Consider the following 16,991-nt stretch of genomic DNA (forward strand, 5'->3'; position numbering starts at 1 on the left):
TTAAAACTAGAATATACATATATGAATAGATTTAAAATTTATAATCAGAAATAAATATAATAAAATGACCGCATTTAAACTTGACAAGAGCCGATAATTAATAGACACATATATGAAAATATAATTAGAGATATTTTATGTTAAACTGTGATTTCGTGTAAAACTAGAATGTATATATACGAAAATAAAAGAAGCGGGAGGGTTAAAAAAATAATTGGGCATGCGGTTAGCAGAAGAAACATGTGGCGAAGCTTGCTCAAATTGAGGAAATGCAATCACAGTTGGTTATAGCTTTGGATATACGCAGATGAAATGCGTTAGTCAGATAGTTCGAAAATGGCGAAATCAAGCGCGGACGACGCAGAGCTACGTCGAGCATGCGAGGCGGCAGTCGAAGGCACGAAACACAGGGTGGTTATGTCTATACGCGTCGCCAAGATCCAAGCTGCCCAGGGTGTTTGGGCTAAATCCGCCAGATTAGGTCGTGGTGGTGGTGGCGGCATGGCTAAACCTAGAGTCCTCGCCATCTGTAGTCAGTCTCTCTCTCTCTCTCCCCCCCCCCCCCTCCATGTCTCCCTGTCTCCCTCTCCTCCTCCTCTCTCTCCCTCTCCCTCTCTCTCTCTCTCTCTCTCTCTCTCTCTCTCTCCCTCTCCCCCTCCCCCTCTCCCTCTCCCTCTCCCTGTCTCTCCCTCCCTCTGGCACACACTTTATTAATTGAGGGATTGTGTACGTAGTGTATTTTTTTTGATGTTTTTAATTTCATCTTTAGTGTCTATTTGTGCTCCATGATAACATATTAGTAGAATCAGACTTTCCCGCATTTCCGGCCATGATATATATGAGCAACTACCTTTTCTTGTCTTGGTATAGATAGAAATTCAGCTATAGTCACACCTTGCTTTAGATCCTTCATCTTATTAAAAGCATTTCTAGCTCTTTATGGACGTATGTTTAAACACACATGATTTATCAATTGTGGCCATTCTATTCACATTACCCTTTATAATATGTTCATGCAGCAAAGCAAAAACCACAGCGAACTAAAGCTTTTCTTCGAGTCTTGAAATATTCCAGTGGAGGAGTTCTTGAGGTGATGCCCAGTTTCCACATTTAAATTTGTCTGATTTTTGAGTTATTATGTATTTCTTATGTGATTGCAGTGTTGAAAAACATGGATTTAATCACTTGGGAATCAAGTATTTCTTATGAGTTTGTTAGTTTAACCAAAAATAATAATAGAGATCAACTGCTTAAGTAAATTTATTGTACAGATAGTTCTTTGGAGATTCCTAGTGATAATGCATTATATTTTATGTAATATATTCTAAATCATGTTTTCTCTGCATCTGCAGCCTGCAAAAATATACAAGTTAAAACACCTCTCAAAGGTGGAAGTTGTGAGCGAAGACCCAAGTGGATGTACATTTCAGCTGGTATTAATTTTTCTCCACATGACGTTTGAGATGTCTGCTTTTCTCATTTGCTATGCTTAAATATATATGTAGTTATATGCCCCTTGAAATTGTGAAGAAACTAATTGATTGAGTCCCTGTAGGGGTTTGATAACCTTAAAAACCATAGTATGGCTCCACCTCATTGGACTATGCGTAATGTTGATGACAGGTGACATTTCCTGAATTTCCACACTTCTATGTTAAATCTTTGATACATGTATATCTTCCCTCTATATTTTTCTTACTGTACCTGATAACTATAAGAAGTTTCTTGTGTTGCAGAAACCGTCTTGTCATGTGCATTTTTAACATCTGCAAAGACGCATTAGGCCATGTCCCTAAAGTTGTCGGTATAGATATTGTAGAGATGGCTCTTTGGGCAAAGGTGAGGAAGTTTATCTTTTAATGTCGTAAAAAATGTATTTCTCTTTTCCTTACTCTTAATACTTGTTATACTGTTTATCTGTGGTGGCACTTAATAAGTTTCCATTTGCATCCATTGGTAATATCTTGATCATCCTCATTATTATTATTACGGGTTAATGCTCTATTTCATCATTGTACTCGAACTCGACCAAAACTTTCAGTTGGCCTACCGAGTCGAAAATTTTGGTTGCAGCTGCTTAAGAGAAAAATATGATTGTTTATTCTCGTGTTGCTTTTCAGTATGAAATTACTAGATTGCCTTTTAGACCTATTAATTAAAAATTGATTAGTGATCAGAACTGTTGGTGATATTTTAACTAACACTGAAATTTCCATCTTTGATCTAATACAGGATAATACACCTGCAGTCACTAATCAGCAGAAAGTCCAAGATGGATCACAAGTACAAAAATCTGAGGAGGTGGAAGACAATGCCATGAGAGTGACTGTTGAAAAAGAGCTCGTGTCTCAAGCCGAAGAAGCTGACATGGAGGCCCTTTTAGGCACGTATGTGTATTTTTTTATTTTTTATTTTATCTTAGGTTAATGATATGTTAATGAAGTATGAGAAACTCAATCTAGGTAATAATATAAGAAATGCTGCACTTTTAATTATACAGTTTGGAAGCAAATTACAAGGGGTAGATATGCTTTGGGGCTTTAATCTCTTCTACCACCATCAATCTATTTAAATTTTCGTAGTTTTAAACTGAAATTACTAATGTAACATATATATCCCTGTAATACTATAAAATATTGATGACAATAATATGGACGTCATGCTTGCAGCTATGTTATGGGAATTGGCGAGGCAGAGGCTTTTTCAGAGCGTTTGAAGCGTGAACTTCAAGCTTTAGAAGCTGCGAATGTGCATGCCATTATGGAGAGTGAACCTTTGTTAGAAGAGGTAGCCACTTATTTCTCTGTAAAACAAATGTATATATGACTTACATAGGACTTTACCCTATATCTGATAGAGATTATGCTTATCCATAAATTGGTATCTGTATGATTAGCTTTCAATACTTGTCAGAGCCCATAATTAATTAGGTGGAGTTCTTTATCTCTTTACTGCTTTCTTAATGTTAGGTTATCTTATTGGTCCAAATGAAATCTGTGCTGATTATGGTTGCAATTGCATACTTGCATGTTCAATTTTTTCACTTTTCGTAATGAATTTATTAATATCTTCTTCCAGTGTGATTCATGTTACTGCATAGTGCATACAAGTCTCGACACTTGCAAAAATATATCTCGCAGAGTGAATATATGATATCAATACAATAAAAAGATGAAGTTGGGGGGATTAATCGCACCAAAAAAGTTCAAATGGAAATGTCAATTATTTGTTTTGGCCACCAAAGTGCAAAATAATTAAATTGCAGGTCAACAAAATGCAATTAGTCATGAATAATCTAATATATAATTAAATAAACTCTTTTAAAAAAATTCACTCCAGTTCCTTTCTCATCATTCTCCCTTGCTAGTGAACACTTGAACACAAGTTTTATAGAAGTCAAGAACATGTAGTGACAATGAAGCACCACATTCTTCAAGAACATCAACTTGAGCGCAAAGTATTTAAAAACTGATTTTTTAGTAAAGGAAGCTCAAATAGATATTTCCAGAACGATGAACTCGATATGATCGCCCTCAATAAAGCTCGACAAGGTGACGATTTAATGTAAAACTTTCATTTACTGTCAACTAGGTCCTTTTCTTGCATCTTGTAACCCATGAGAAAGTACCCATATTTAGTACAAACAATAGATATCAAATTAATATAGTACATACGCAAAGAGATGATGTAATCGAAAACTACATATAATTATTTGGGAAAATATATAAATTAATAAATTGCATCCTGAATAACGCCTCCAAACACCAAAGCCACAGTGCACACTCTCGGTGTCATCGAGCCTTGTCCAAAGTGCATAATCAGACGTTTAGTTGGCTGTAGGGATTTGCTCCTCTTCAGGTTTTTAGAATTAGTGTCAAGGGTCGCCTAAGAGGATGTTCTTTTTAAAACTGAGGTGGCTGCTGATTATCTGCTGATTATTGTTATTTTTATCATTTTCAGATTAGTAATTATTTTTTTGCAGGTACTGGAGGGACTCGAGGCTACCTCCAATTGTGTGGATGATATGGATGAATGGCTCACCATATTTAATGTAAAACTTAGACACATGAGAGAGGACATTGAGTCGGTAAATTCCTTGTTCCTTGTGTGGTTATTTTGGAAGTCTTGATTATCTGTGTGTTCATATATGCTGTCTATATACAGCAAGTGACGTTGTAATCGACTCTCGACAATCAACATTTTACCTCAGATAGATGAAATATAGTGCTGCATCTATAGTGGGTTCATTATAGATGTAATCAGTTGGATTGGTTGCCTTAATAGTTAATAGTAATCATTTGGCTTGTTCCACTGCTTTTCCTTGCTTCCCCTGTTGCAGAAGTATGTCAGATAACTGTTAAATGTTGATGTTCTATTTAGTTGAAAGAATTTAGTTGATAGTGTTCAGACCTGAATTTTACATCAAGATTAACTGCTTATTAGACAGAAAAGGAAATATTAGAATTAAGATTGAGAAAAGAAAGGTTTCCAGTCACTGACAAACACATCGTCAAATCGTAATAATGTAGTTTTTGGGAGTAAGGACGCACTTAAATATAAATTTGTGCAGGTTTTAGAATGCTGCATACTTGCCCATGTCATTGACAATGTTTTTTGTTTTATGTTATTTACTTCAATCTTGATGGACGACAACTATATTTTAATTTGTTTTTGCTACATCATGCTGCTTCTTCTGATTTACCATATGTGTTTTGAGATTGCAGATAGAAACTCGCAATAACAAACTGGAAATGCAGTCTGTAAATAATAAAGCTTTGATTGAGGAACTTGATAAGCTTCTTGCAAGATTACGTATCACTCCTGAGGTTTTTCAAATTATATTCAAGCTTGTACTTATAGGATATTAGTTTTTCTCGAGCCAGGTAATACTTATTTTCATCAGTTTTATTGATGCAGCATGCGACCTGTCTGACGGAAGGTTCATTTGAAGAGACACCGATGGCTGAAAATATTGAGGCATGTGAGTGGCTAACTAGTGCTTTACGCAGTCTGCAGGCACCTAATCTGGATCCCTGTTACGAGAAAACGCTAGCTGTATGTACACTGCCCTCAATGTGTTCATTCATAATAAAGTGTCATACTAATTTCCTTGTTTGTTATATGTAAATTACCTTATCTTAGAAACAATATTCATTTGTGTAACTGTGTTCATCCTAAGGACCTAAACCACATCTCTTTGCCATATGTCACTGCAAAAGGTTGATCAAAGATTTTGGAAGCACGGACTCGGACACGGGTATGGGGACAAGAGGATTTATCGATTACAAAAGAGTCCCGGACTCCCGGCAAAAAAAAAAACTAACACTACTAAAATAGGATTTTTATATATCAAACTACATTCATAATATAATATAATTGTCTTTTGAATAAGTGGTAATCCAATATACGATTCATTTTAATGCTTTTTTATTCCTAGAACAATCCAGACAATACTTAGGCCTTTTTCGTTGTAAGTTTGATTAATTGGTATCAAACATTTCTTGATATGAACCCTCTCTTGTTGTGTACGTGTAGTCCTTGGAGCATTATTTGCAGACGGGGGAAATAAAAATTGGTGGAGAATAGAGAAAAGAGAAAAGAGAGGAGAGAGGCTGTGAAAGAGATGCAGAGAATAGAGATGAGAGAGGCTGTGAAATTAGGTTTAAAGAAGGTTATTGGGCCTTTTTTAAGGTGGGCCGAGTCCCTGGTCGTGTCGCACCTGTGTTGCTCCCATGTCAGAGGCGAGTCCACTGCCGTATGCGTGTCGACACCCCACATGGCGAGTCGGACACGTACTCAGCTGAGTCACCGATTTGGGCGAGTCAGACACGCATACGGCACCCATTTTGAAGAGGCCGTGCTTCCTAGCCAAAAATGTGGTAGGGCTTCAGCTTCACATGGTCAAGCACATAACATTGGAGATATAATTATGTTATGTCATTTGAAATTTGTACATGTGTATATATATTATGTGCTTCCAGACACCACAGGCTGACATTCTAAAATGCTTGATTAGGATGAATATATACATCTATAATAGTATAGAAGAACTGGCTAACGACTGGAGGAGTCACCTCGTGGTGTTTGGTTGTAATCCTTGCACCTAAGAAAATATGCCTGTCAGAAAATTTTCATCAATTTTTGATCTATCAGGCATCAAGCCTATGACCATGTTTGCTTATAAGAATTAGAATTCAAAGACTGTTATTATATTTGCTTCCCTTTTTTCATATGTAACTTGACAAAATCTTCTGGATCATTTTTCTTAATTTTTTAGTTCATTCGTAAGGACTACTATTTTCCACCACCTCCATAGAAATTATTAATCTTATGGAAATGAAATAAGTAGTTACAAAAATTACTAGGATAAGCAGAGGTATGACTTTGGACTAAAATAGAATTAACATATCTGGACTATAAACCTTGTAAACAAGCACATATAATTTAATTCAGTTTTCGCGTTACAAGTGTGGTTTTGCTGTGGATACAAATATGTCCAAGGCAATAAAATTAATAAATTAAGTGCTTCATAGTGGTTTTGCTGTGGATACAAATAAGTCCAAGGCAATACAATTAATAAATTAAGTACTTCAGATATGAAGCATGCTATGTTACAGGTCAAAGAGAAACGGGCAGAACTTCAAATATTGAGAAGTACCTTTGTCCAGAGAGCATCTGAGTTCTTGAGAATCTGTTTTGCCAATTTGGTGGATTTTATGTTAAGTGATAAGAATTACTTTTCTCAGGTATTGATGTTGGTTGGTTCTTTGTAATAATTATTGCTTAAATCTGATATTCGAGCTCAATTCCTACATTGGTCTCATGGTTTGATAGCGGGGACAATTGAAGAGGCCTGATCATTCTGATCTGAGATATAAATGCAGAACATATGCTCGCCTTCTGCAGCTGCTAAAGGTTGAATTTGATAAACATTCATAATTGTCTTGATAATTTTACTACTTACTACTGACTGAATCTCTCTTCATTATAACTATCATTATATTATTTTTTCAAATTGCAGTACCTTGATAAAAATTGCCTGGCCCCATTAAGAAAGGCTTATTGTAGCTCACTGAATTTGCTTCTACGACGTGAGGTCAGGAAATAATTCTTTTGAGCAATTTATGTTTTAATCTTGGGATTCTCATTTGACTACAACAATTTTTTAGGAATTCTATAAGTTTGGTTGCATAGGTTTCACATGCATATAGAAATTAGGCGAAAATTTTAAGGCATTTATTTTGTCATTGAAAGGGTAATTTATCTGGTCCTGGTAGTTTACAAGTAATGGCCCCCTTTTCTGAATAACTCAGGTGGAGGATGTTCCTAAAAATATTTCCAAGATCACATTTTATCTAGTATCATGCGAATATATTATTATTTTTATCTAGTATCATGCGAATATACTAGATAAACTTTTATTTAGTATCATGCGAATACTGCACTTTAAAATCCTACACGTGATGTACTGTACTTTTTAATTTTATGCAGTTAGTGTACAACCGTTAGACAACGCCTAACGTCGTGAGATTAAACTATAATTAGCAGGGTTAATTAACTTTGTAACGACTGTTTTGAAGCTCTTTAAAGTCTTTCCCCAACCCATCACTTTTCACAGACCCATCCCAGAAACAAACCCTAAATCTCCCACACTCTCTCTCTAAACCCTAAATCTCCTTCTCTCTATCGCTACTCTTGAAGAGATGGCCGCAGCAAACAGTAGCAACGCCAATTCTGGAGACTCTCGTGAGATTCCAGATCTCGATCTATGTTTCTGTGACTTGCGTGTTGTTGAGAGTTAATGTTGGTTTGAGGAAAATGCAGGTAGGAAGAAGGTTGTGTACGCCAAGGGGTGGAAGGGCGTTGTCTAACGGTTGTACACTAACTGCATAAAATTAAAAAGTGCAGTACATCGGGTGTAGGATTTTAAAGTGCAGTATTGAAAGTGACGAGTCAGAGAAACTTGCAGAGTCGATTAATTTTTACTTTAATTTTATCTAGTATCATGTGAATATATTATTACAGTCTTTAAAAATTTATGGAAGAATTATTAGGTCATTTTCTTCTATTTTTCTTTGATCAATTATTGATAATTTGATACTATAATTAATCTTGTCCTAAGTACTTGCCAAATTAATTATGCGTACCTTGAGCACGATTGGATAGCCCAAGTGGTGGGTTTATCCTCTGTTGTCCCGGGACATCCGGGTTCGACTCTGGCTCATCCGAGAAATATTAGAACAGATACTAATTTGTAGGGCATATTAGCCTAAATTGTCAAAAAAAAAAAGTATGCGTACCTTAGAATGTTTAGTGTTAACCAGTTTTTCCTCAACTTTATTTATGGCGGGAAGCCAAATGCCTTTGTAATGATACATGATTTGACTTCCCTAATTATTCTTATACTATATACTAGGAGTGGATCAACAGGTATTTAAGAGTGCGTGTTAATGTTTGATATATACCTATGCAACTTGTGTTTGTGCAGTAGTGCCAGCAGTGCAGTGTTCTAGGTTATCTCATCAGTCAGCGATACATTGTATTTTGATCCTTTGCAGGCACGTGAATTTTCAAATGAACTTCGTGCTAGTACAAAAGTGCCAAAAAATCCAACTGTGTGGCTTGAAGGTTTCATAGGTTCTGGTCAAAGTGCGAATAATGTTGATACTTCTAATGTATCAGAGGCTTATAATAAAATGCTGACAATATTTGTCCCACTCCTGGTAGATGAGGTTATCACTAAACCACCTCTCCACCCTAAGTCCACAGTTACAATCTTTCCCTTGCTGAAATCAAATGGTTCAAATGTAAAACTGCAGAGTACCTTTTTTGCACACTTCATGTGTTTCGAAGTTCCCGGACTTGCTCCGCCAGGTGGTCCTGCCAATGGCAAGAATGAATCTAATGATGATGATGCCAATGATGATAATTTAGGAATAAAGGACATTAATGATAGTGACAACAAAAAGGGTAATTTTCATGTTATTTTGTACCCTAACATGGTATTGGTGTTAGTTTCAGCCCTAATTATGTAATTTTGTAGGTAATCAAATTTCGGAGCTGCCAGCACTAAATGAGTCACTTCGTGATTTGCTTGATGGATTACAAGTACTGAAGCAGTACTATCTATCTTTAATTCTATCTGTGATATCCTGAAAAAAACTACTCCCTCCGTTTCAATTTACATGTCCACTTTTGAAAAAAAAAATTGTTTCAAATTAGTTGTCCACTTCAACTTTTACAAAATTATATTTCCAAAGTCATTTCCACTCCACATATCTCTTATTTGTATTTCCTAGATCAACCTCATACCACATATTATGGTCATTTAATGCAATTAATTTATATGCAACCACTTTTCTTAAACTGTGTGATTTTTTTAAAGTGGACATGTAATTTGGAACGGAGGGAGTATCATGTTTAAAATAATTAACATGTCTTACCTACAAAAGTCCTTGTGTTTCATGTTGATGATGCCAGTTCTATATAGCAAGACTTCCTCACACCATTAGGAATTCTGTTGTGTCAAGACACTTGACCTATGTTGCGGAGAATGGAATTAGTAAATTGCAAAGTATAAATTATATGTATTAATATCTAGGTACAAATTAGTTACAACTGACTAGGTACTTTATTGATGTCATATTTTTATAATATGACTATCTGAGATTTTTATAGTTGAATAATATAAGAATATATATCATTTCAATCTTTAATTTACCTGTTCCACAAATTTAGGATATTTATATATACAATTGTAATCATCACTTTTATCAAAGAGAGGATGGATATTATGAATTGTTTATCAAATAAATCTGGATTTCAATGTGAGTTAGCTGATTCTCTTCAAAGACAGTTTTTATTCCCTTGTTTCAACCTTTTCTTTGAACTTGCAGGGCGGGCTTAAAGAAAAGGGTTCAATAGAAGGGATGAAAATCTATATCTGTAGAGACCCGGTGGAGTCACAAACAAATCCTGAGATTTATCCAATAATCATTGATTCAAAGTATTCAAAATCTCCATTTTAAAATATAGATATCTCAAAACTTACAGAATGGGTACAATCATACGGATAAAAAGAAACAAATTATTTTATTATATTACTACCACTTTCTGAAATATTATAACCTATATTATATATATATATATATATATAAAATATAATAGAACTTAACTATAACTTACAATTAACGCTATTCTTAGACGATAATATAATATAAGTACAAATTAATATTTTGAACCTCTGCTCAGCATCATCAGTGATTCAAAAAGGTAATAAATTAGTATGTATCTGCTATTTAGGAATAAATTAATAAAAACTGATTAGGTACTTTACCAATGTCGGAGGTAATTATATTATTAGGAATATTCCAGATTATAGTGGTTGAATAATCCAAGGATTTATTTCCTTAATTCTGAAAATTTCCTACTTTCCAAGTTCACCTAGATCTCTCTATGTAAACAATTGTAGGAAGACTTCCATGCTGTGGTAGATTGGGCATTTAAGATTGATCCTTTGCGGTGCATATCTATGCATGGAATTACAGAGCGGTTTCTATCTGCTGAGAAGGCTGATGCTGCAGGATATGTGCGACTCTTGCTTGATGACCTTGAAGATAGAATTGCTACGCAGTTTTCTCGTGTAAGCTATCTTTCTCTGTTAAACAATTTGTTATGAATTTCCTTCATCATCTTTTGAATGCTTAACACGATTGTTATTTGCATTGCAGTTTGTAGATGAAGCTTCTCACCAAATAGAAAAAAATGAGAAAAATGTTCGGCAGTCGGGTGTCCTGCCATACATACCAAGGTGACATAATCTCTACTTAGCATATGCTTTTGTTTTGCGATTATATGTCAGAAAGTCTTGTCAGCTGTGTGAGGGAGGTGTAAAGTCATAACCTACTCTTTGAATTGTATTCTACACCTATCAAAATATATAAGAAAATGAACCTCACTACATCATGCAAAGAAATTATGTTTACTTGATGATATCAAGTGCCTTTATTTAGTGTGCTTGAAGTATTCAAGTGTCTGAACTGAATTATAAGAAAACTGCACTATATACTTGTCATATATAATCAGCTTACCAGCATCTTGTTTGCCCAAAAACATATATTGGATATAATAAGCTCACTTCGCAAATTTCTGTTATCGAAATTTAGTTGGATAAATCTGCATTGGATAAGGCATAAAATGATAGAATATTACAATGGTCAAGAAGAATCTTGGCTCATGTTTACCACAAAGAAATTTTTAATTATGCTTGTGTTAATTTAATATATTTCCTACAAAGTTATCCTCTTGATAGAATTCTCTCTGGTGTACCTACTGTTAAGTTAAAACAATTACTTTTAACTGATCTTTTAACATCATATAATGTAAATGTTTTTTGGTTGTCTTGAAAATTCTCCATATTGGTGTGTAGACCACAGTATCAAGACTCTTTCTTTATGAGTTGGCATCATTTTTCCCAACCCACAATACCCTGGTGTGTATGTCTACGTCCAGTAATAATACTTTATATCTTTATCAACATTCTACATGCAATGTTGATTTTAAGTATTCGTCTATTCGATGACAACTTCTGGGACACCTAACCAGTGTATGTAACCTGCTTTCTTGCAATGATACTGACCTTACACTTCAAATTTCTCAATTCTACAACAATGTGAATAGTTTTCCTTATAAGCCAAGGACCATTACCGATATGGATATGAACAACCATTTTGGTTATAACGTAAATGTGGATATTTGTATAAAATTGACATTAGGTTATTTGTATTCTTTCTGTGAACACATATATTCTAAGCTTATGGCGTGTTTAATAAAATCAGTAATGCTCTGTTGGTTGGAAGGGAAAGTTTTAGGTGGTATTGCAGTGAAAATTTTACTATATTGTGGCTAAATATCTAAGATTTCATTCTTTTATCCATTTCTCTAATACTGATTTAAAATAGAACTCAATTCCATCAGTGTGAGAAACTTATTACTACTTCCTATGAATCTCATATGAGTTCGTGAGACCTGAATGGTGGAGAGGGCCTTCTTTAAAGCACAATTATGCGTGTTATTAATTATAAGTGTGTAACTTTTTGTTCTATGTACTTCAGAAGTTCAATATTGTAATTCATTTTATGATTTAAATTACTCCACATTTGTGTATTAATAACTGTTCTTTCGATATTAGTAATATAATCATTTTGTTTTGATGGTCATGTCACTTATGCTTAGGTTTGCAGCACTTGCGACCAGGATGGAACAGTACATCCAGGGACAATCTAGGGATCTAGTTGACCAGGCTTACACTAAATTTGTGAGTACCACTTGTAAACATGTTATTTTTCCAATGATAACTTATAAGAGCAAGTCCAATGGTGGTGCTAAAATGCGTATAGCTATTGCTATATTATGAAATCAAAAACTGATTTTTGATGTTAAAATAGAACTTATGCTCCAATGATAGTTTTAAATAGCACCAAATTAGCTAAATATAGATATATTTCACTCACCAAATCTTTAAATACACTACTTTATTTGTCGACATTACTTCAAACATGGATTTTCCCACTTGCATGCTTATGTGGCAATTATAGCAACATCTATACTTGGTTTTATATTTCGTACCAAGTATAGCATTTTGCTATTTTACATCCATGTTTAGAGCATCTCCAACCATGAAGAGCCCTTAGCTAAAACTGAGTTGGCATACTAAAAATAAAAAATATAGTCAATCTCTTCGAAAGATCACACTCCAACCATACCCACCCCTTGTCTGTAATTAGTTATGTTTTTCTTACATTTTCGCTGCTTGCAGAATACCTGCTTTTTGCTGAGGTAATATGTTAAAAAAAATTGCCTACAGGTAAGCATAATGTTCGTGACTTTGGACAAAGTTGCTCAGGCAGATCCCAAATATGCTGATATATTCCTTCTAGAGAATTATGCTGCATTTCAGAATAGGTGCCGTGATCTGCTTCAGTTCTATTTTTTTATTCTTTGTGGCATAGTTTTCTGGGCAGCCTTTATAATTTGCTGTATAGTATAATTCAAATAAATTCACTTTAATATGCTGACAAGAGATAGTTGAATGCAGTCTGTATGATCTGGCTAATGTTGTGCCAACTTTAGCGAAATTTTATCACCAAGCAAGTGAATCTTATGAACAAGCTTGCACACGCCATATCAGTGTGATCATATATTATGTAAGAAATCTTGTTCTGCATTGTTCTTACTTAAAATAATCTACCTAAGTTGCATGTCATGTACATGGTTGTATTCTGCACTTCTTTTGTTTTCTTACAGCATTTTGAACGTCTGTTCCAATTTGCTCGAAAGATTGAGGACTTAATGTACACGATTACACCAGAAGAGGTTAGTTTCTGGACTTCCTTTTGAGCACAGAAATTATTGGGGGGATATCCAAATACGTGGTACTTCTCATTTTACTTTTATGTCATTGTAAATATATCAACTTACCTGTTGTAAATTCATCTCATTAGTGCAACGCCTGCTTTATAGGACTGAAAACACTAGTAAGGCTGTAAAAATACCTAGAAGTACGGTATATGCTTCACTCCTAAAGTAAAACATATGAAACATGTATCTCTTGAACACTTACACACAACTTCCTAGGGGAAACACGGCAAAGGCTCCAAGGGACCTATACATACTTTAATGTTTATATTTTGTAGGCCTAAACTATGATGGTTTCTCTTATATCTTCTGACACATTTTATATGCACCATGTCTTGGCTTTTTTGGGTGCTAACCTAAAAATTTTCAGATCCCTTTTCAACTTGGATTGTCAAAAGGAGAGCTGCGGAAGGTGGTTAAATCCAGTTTATCCGGGGTAAGTAACTGAGCAAACTTTGATTCTCCACTTATATGGTATGACTTGATTTTATTTTTTTAAGTACTTGAAGAATATGGAGGTGCCTGGAAACGTTTTACTGCTGCCAATACATGTTTTAAACTCCAGTCACTAGTTTGATAGATGCTTTGCTAAATGGTTTAATGTTCCCCAGGTTGATAAGTCCATCATGGCAATGTATAAGAAGTTGCAGAAGAACTTAACCTCAGAGGAATTGCTTCCTTCTTTATGGGACAAGTGCAAGGTATTATAAATTGTATATGCACTTAAGCATGATATCTAGTTAGTAAGATGATGCGAAATTTGTAGTGCTGAATCTTCTCTTTTGCAATGACATCACTCACACAATCTATTACTCAATATAGCTTTAAAGTAGCTGACTCTAAAACACCGGACCTATTTATTTTTAAATATGTTTTATAAAATATGTTTTAGCGCATAACTGAAGGAGAAGCACCATCTTACTAATTTAATAGAAAATAAGTATGTTCCCTACGTTTAACTTACGTATTTTGCACTCCCTGTTCTGCAAATGAACACAGAGCAAGTCCAATGGTGGTGTTAAAGTAGATGTTATTGCTATAATATAGCACTAAAAAACTCAACTCGAATGAGATGCTAAACTTGAATGTAAAATAGCAAAAGGTTATACTTGGTGCTAAATATAGAACCAAGTATAGATGGTGCTATAATTGCCACATAAGCATGCAAGTGACAAAATACATTAATAAAGTAATAGTGACAAATATAGTTATGTACTTTAAGATTATGTAATTAGAATATAGCTTTATTTGGATATGTTTGGTTCTATTTTGCATTTACCATTGGAATATAAGTTCTATTTTAGCACCAAAAACCACTTTTTGGTTTTAAATTATAACAATAGCTACATCTATTTAACATCACTATCGGACTTGCTCTAACACATGATACGAGATTATGGTATAATATAACTGACGTTATCATGCAATCTATTTGTTTAAATCTAACTTAAATATTTTTTGTGATTGCAGTTTTTGTCCTTGTGGTTTATGTGTGTGTATTATACTAAAGGGTAGCGGTCCACAGCAGCCGGCTGCTGTGGACGAGTTAAGTAGCAATCAGTTTCTGGGCCGTTGGATGCATATCCAGCGGCCAGGATCATATTTTAGCGCTGGACATGAGAATCCTCGCGCCAAAAAAGCGCTGGACATATTAAAATTTTAATATGATCCTGGCCGCTGGATATGCATCCAACGGCTCAAAAAGCGTGGGCTTTTTAACTGGTCCCTGGCATACGGCCACCAGGGACCTGGACCCTATACTAAAACATTTGGCTGGTTGGTTTGTTGGCTGGTATTTTATTCATTCTAAAACATATTTGGCCGGTATTTTCACGAGCCAACTCTATCTAATTATAACGTCTTTAAATATTTTAATTTGAACACCGGATCTATTTATTTTTAAATATGTTTTGACGGTCTACTTACTAAAAATTTATATAACGAGTCTATAAAAAATATTAATCCAAATCCAAATACATCCGCAAGTCTACTGATAAATTTGAAACATATGATTCTACCACAAATACATCTCTAGGATAAATTTAAACTTAACAAAAAATAAATATCAATATATAAATAATAACAAACTAGATATTAAAAATAAGTCGTAAATCGCACAATATATAGCATATAGTACTAAAAGCCATTAGCTTTTGTTTTGATAAGATTTGGACCATTTATTTCTTGTTGATTCAATGTTTATAAACAATTCACCGTTTCTTTGTTAAAATTTGGTTCTCATTTGAACATTACCTAGCCTATATATTATATATTATTTAATTTCTCGTAAATATTGAGGATCGTTGGGGTAATATTTAATATTCAATTAGTAAGTATGGAGGATGAAAGTAGCGGGAGATGAGGTACATATATAGGGAAGATATGGGGATGAGTTTTCTCTCCCCTAAAAGTTATGGGGAATGGGGATGATGGTTGGAGTCCACCTATGAGGAGGATTGTGCACTGGAGTTGCTCATAGTTAGCCGGACTTGATATTTGATCCTGTGATGACTTTCTGGAACTAAATAGAAGTAGAAACTCTAATGCCAAATTACATCTCGTATGAAGCTACTATTTCCAGTTTTCTTGTAGATTGTAGAAGCTTTAAAGTAGAAAAATACAGAAGCTTAGTTCAAAGTGATAGTGATCCTTTTATTTATCATATTCCATAGTTGCACTCTTCAATAAATTTGTTTTATATTATCTGACTGTAGTTTCAATCATGACAGAGTGAATTTCTGACCAAGTATGACAGCTTTGCTCAGCTTGTGGCAAAGATATACCCCACTGAAAAAATACCATCTGTATCAGAAATACAAGACATTTTGGCATCAATGTAGAGAGGATATAACCTGTAGATTAGATTTGTGTAAAGTCCATCCCAGCAATAAAATTTCTAGTCTTGGTTGTTTTTGATCCATTCTGAACTACTTGATGACTGTACATTAGATTGGTGTAAAGTCCATCCCAGCAATAAAATTTCTAATCTTGGTTGTTTTTGATCCATTCGGAACTACTTGATGACAATTTGAATATGCTTCATGCTTTTATCTGTTTGTTGATGCCTGTGTAATTATTTATCTCAGAAACCACAAACAAAGCTGTTGCAACTAAGGGCAGGGGTTAAGCCTATAAAGTCATGCCACTTCTATGAGTTTATTGCATTATTATTCCAAGTCATTCAACAATATTGTTCATCTGCAACTCAAAATTTCTAAAATTTAAAGCCTGCTCACAAAGTCACCAACCATTTTCCAACAAAAAATGTTCCAAATCCTGCCAACATGCGTACCTTGGAAGAGATTAAAACCAAAAAATAATACAAATCTTGATATCTGGATGGATATATCATTATACTAAGCTAATGTCCAAACAAGGGTTACCTCTGGATGCCATTATAAAAGGCGTGTGTGATAAAAGACGAAGAGGGTATCTTTACGCCTACTTACTATGTCGTATACCCATGTAACTGTCACAATAATATTGTCTATAGAAGAATGAGTCGCCAACGACACTAGTTCTATCGTCAAAGCACAAAGGACGTTGATCTAATCATTAACATTCAGTCTTAATCA

General features: G+C 34.5%; 1 protein-coding gene across 3 annotated transcripts; it reads left to right on the top strand.

Moving 5' to 3' along the window:
- Positions 1-209: 209 nt before the first annotated feature.
- LOC108225270 (exocyst complex component SEC3A) lies at positions 210-16,510 on the top strand. Of its 3 annotated transcripts, none has more exons than XM_064079709.1 (25): positions 210-532; positions 1,020-1,090; positions 1,353-1,433; positions 1,556-1,623; positions 1,737-1,839; positions 2,233-2,387; positions 2,670-2,787; positions 3,983-4,087; positions 4,725-4,826; positions 4,918-5,055; positions 6,618-6,746; positions 6,835-6,915; positions 7,022-7,096; positions 8,559-8,732; positions 8,820-8,970; positions 9,044-9,108; positions 10,472-10,642; positions 10,731-10,810; positions 12,235-12,316; positions 12,866-12,963; positions 13,097-13,205; positions 13,339-13,374; positions 13,787-13,852; positions 14,028-14,117; positions 16,146-16,510. In XM_064079709.1, exons 1-25 carry the CDS (start codon positions 337-339, stop codon positions 16,254-16,256), a joined length of 2,655 nt encoding a protein of 884 aa, XP_063935779.1. In that variant the 5' UTR covers positions 210-336; the 3' UTR covers positions 16,257-16,510. The 3 variants fall into 3 exon arrangements, 2 of the variants coding, with proteins under 2 accessions (XP_063935779.1, XP_017255587.1); XM_017400098.2 differs by having other exon boundaries at positions 13,306-13,374; positions 16,146-16,509; XR_010284594.1 differs by lacking the exon at positions 16,146-16,510 and having other exon boundaries at positions 13,306-13,433; positions 14,028-14,091.
- Positions 16,511-16,991: the final 481 nt, after the last annotated feature.

The sequence above is a fragment of the Daucus carota genome, chromosome 6 (assembly GCF_001625215.2).
Source record: "Daucus carota subsp. sativus chromosome 6, DH1 v3.0, whole genome shotgun sequence".
Taxonomy (NCBI): Eukaryota; Viridiplantae; Streptophyta; class Magnoliopsida; order Apiales; family Apiaceae; genus Daucus; species Daucus carota.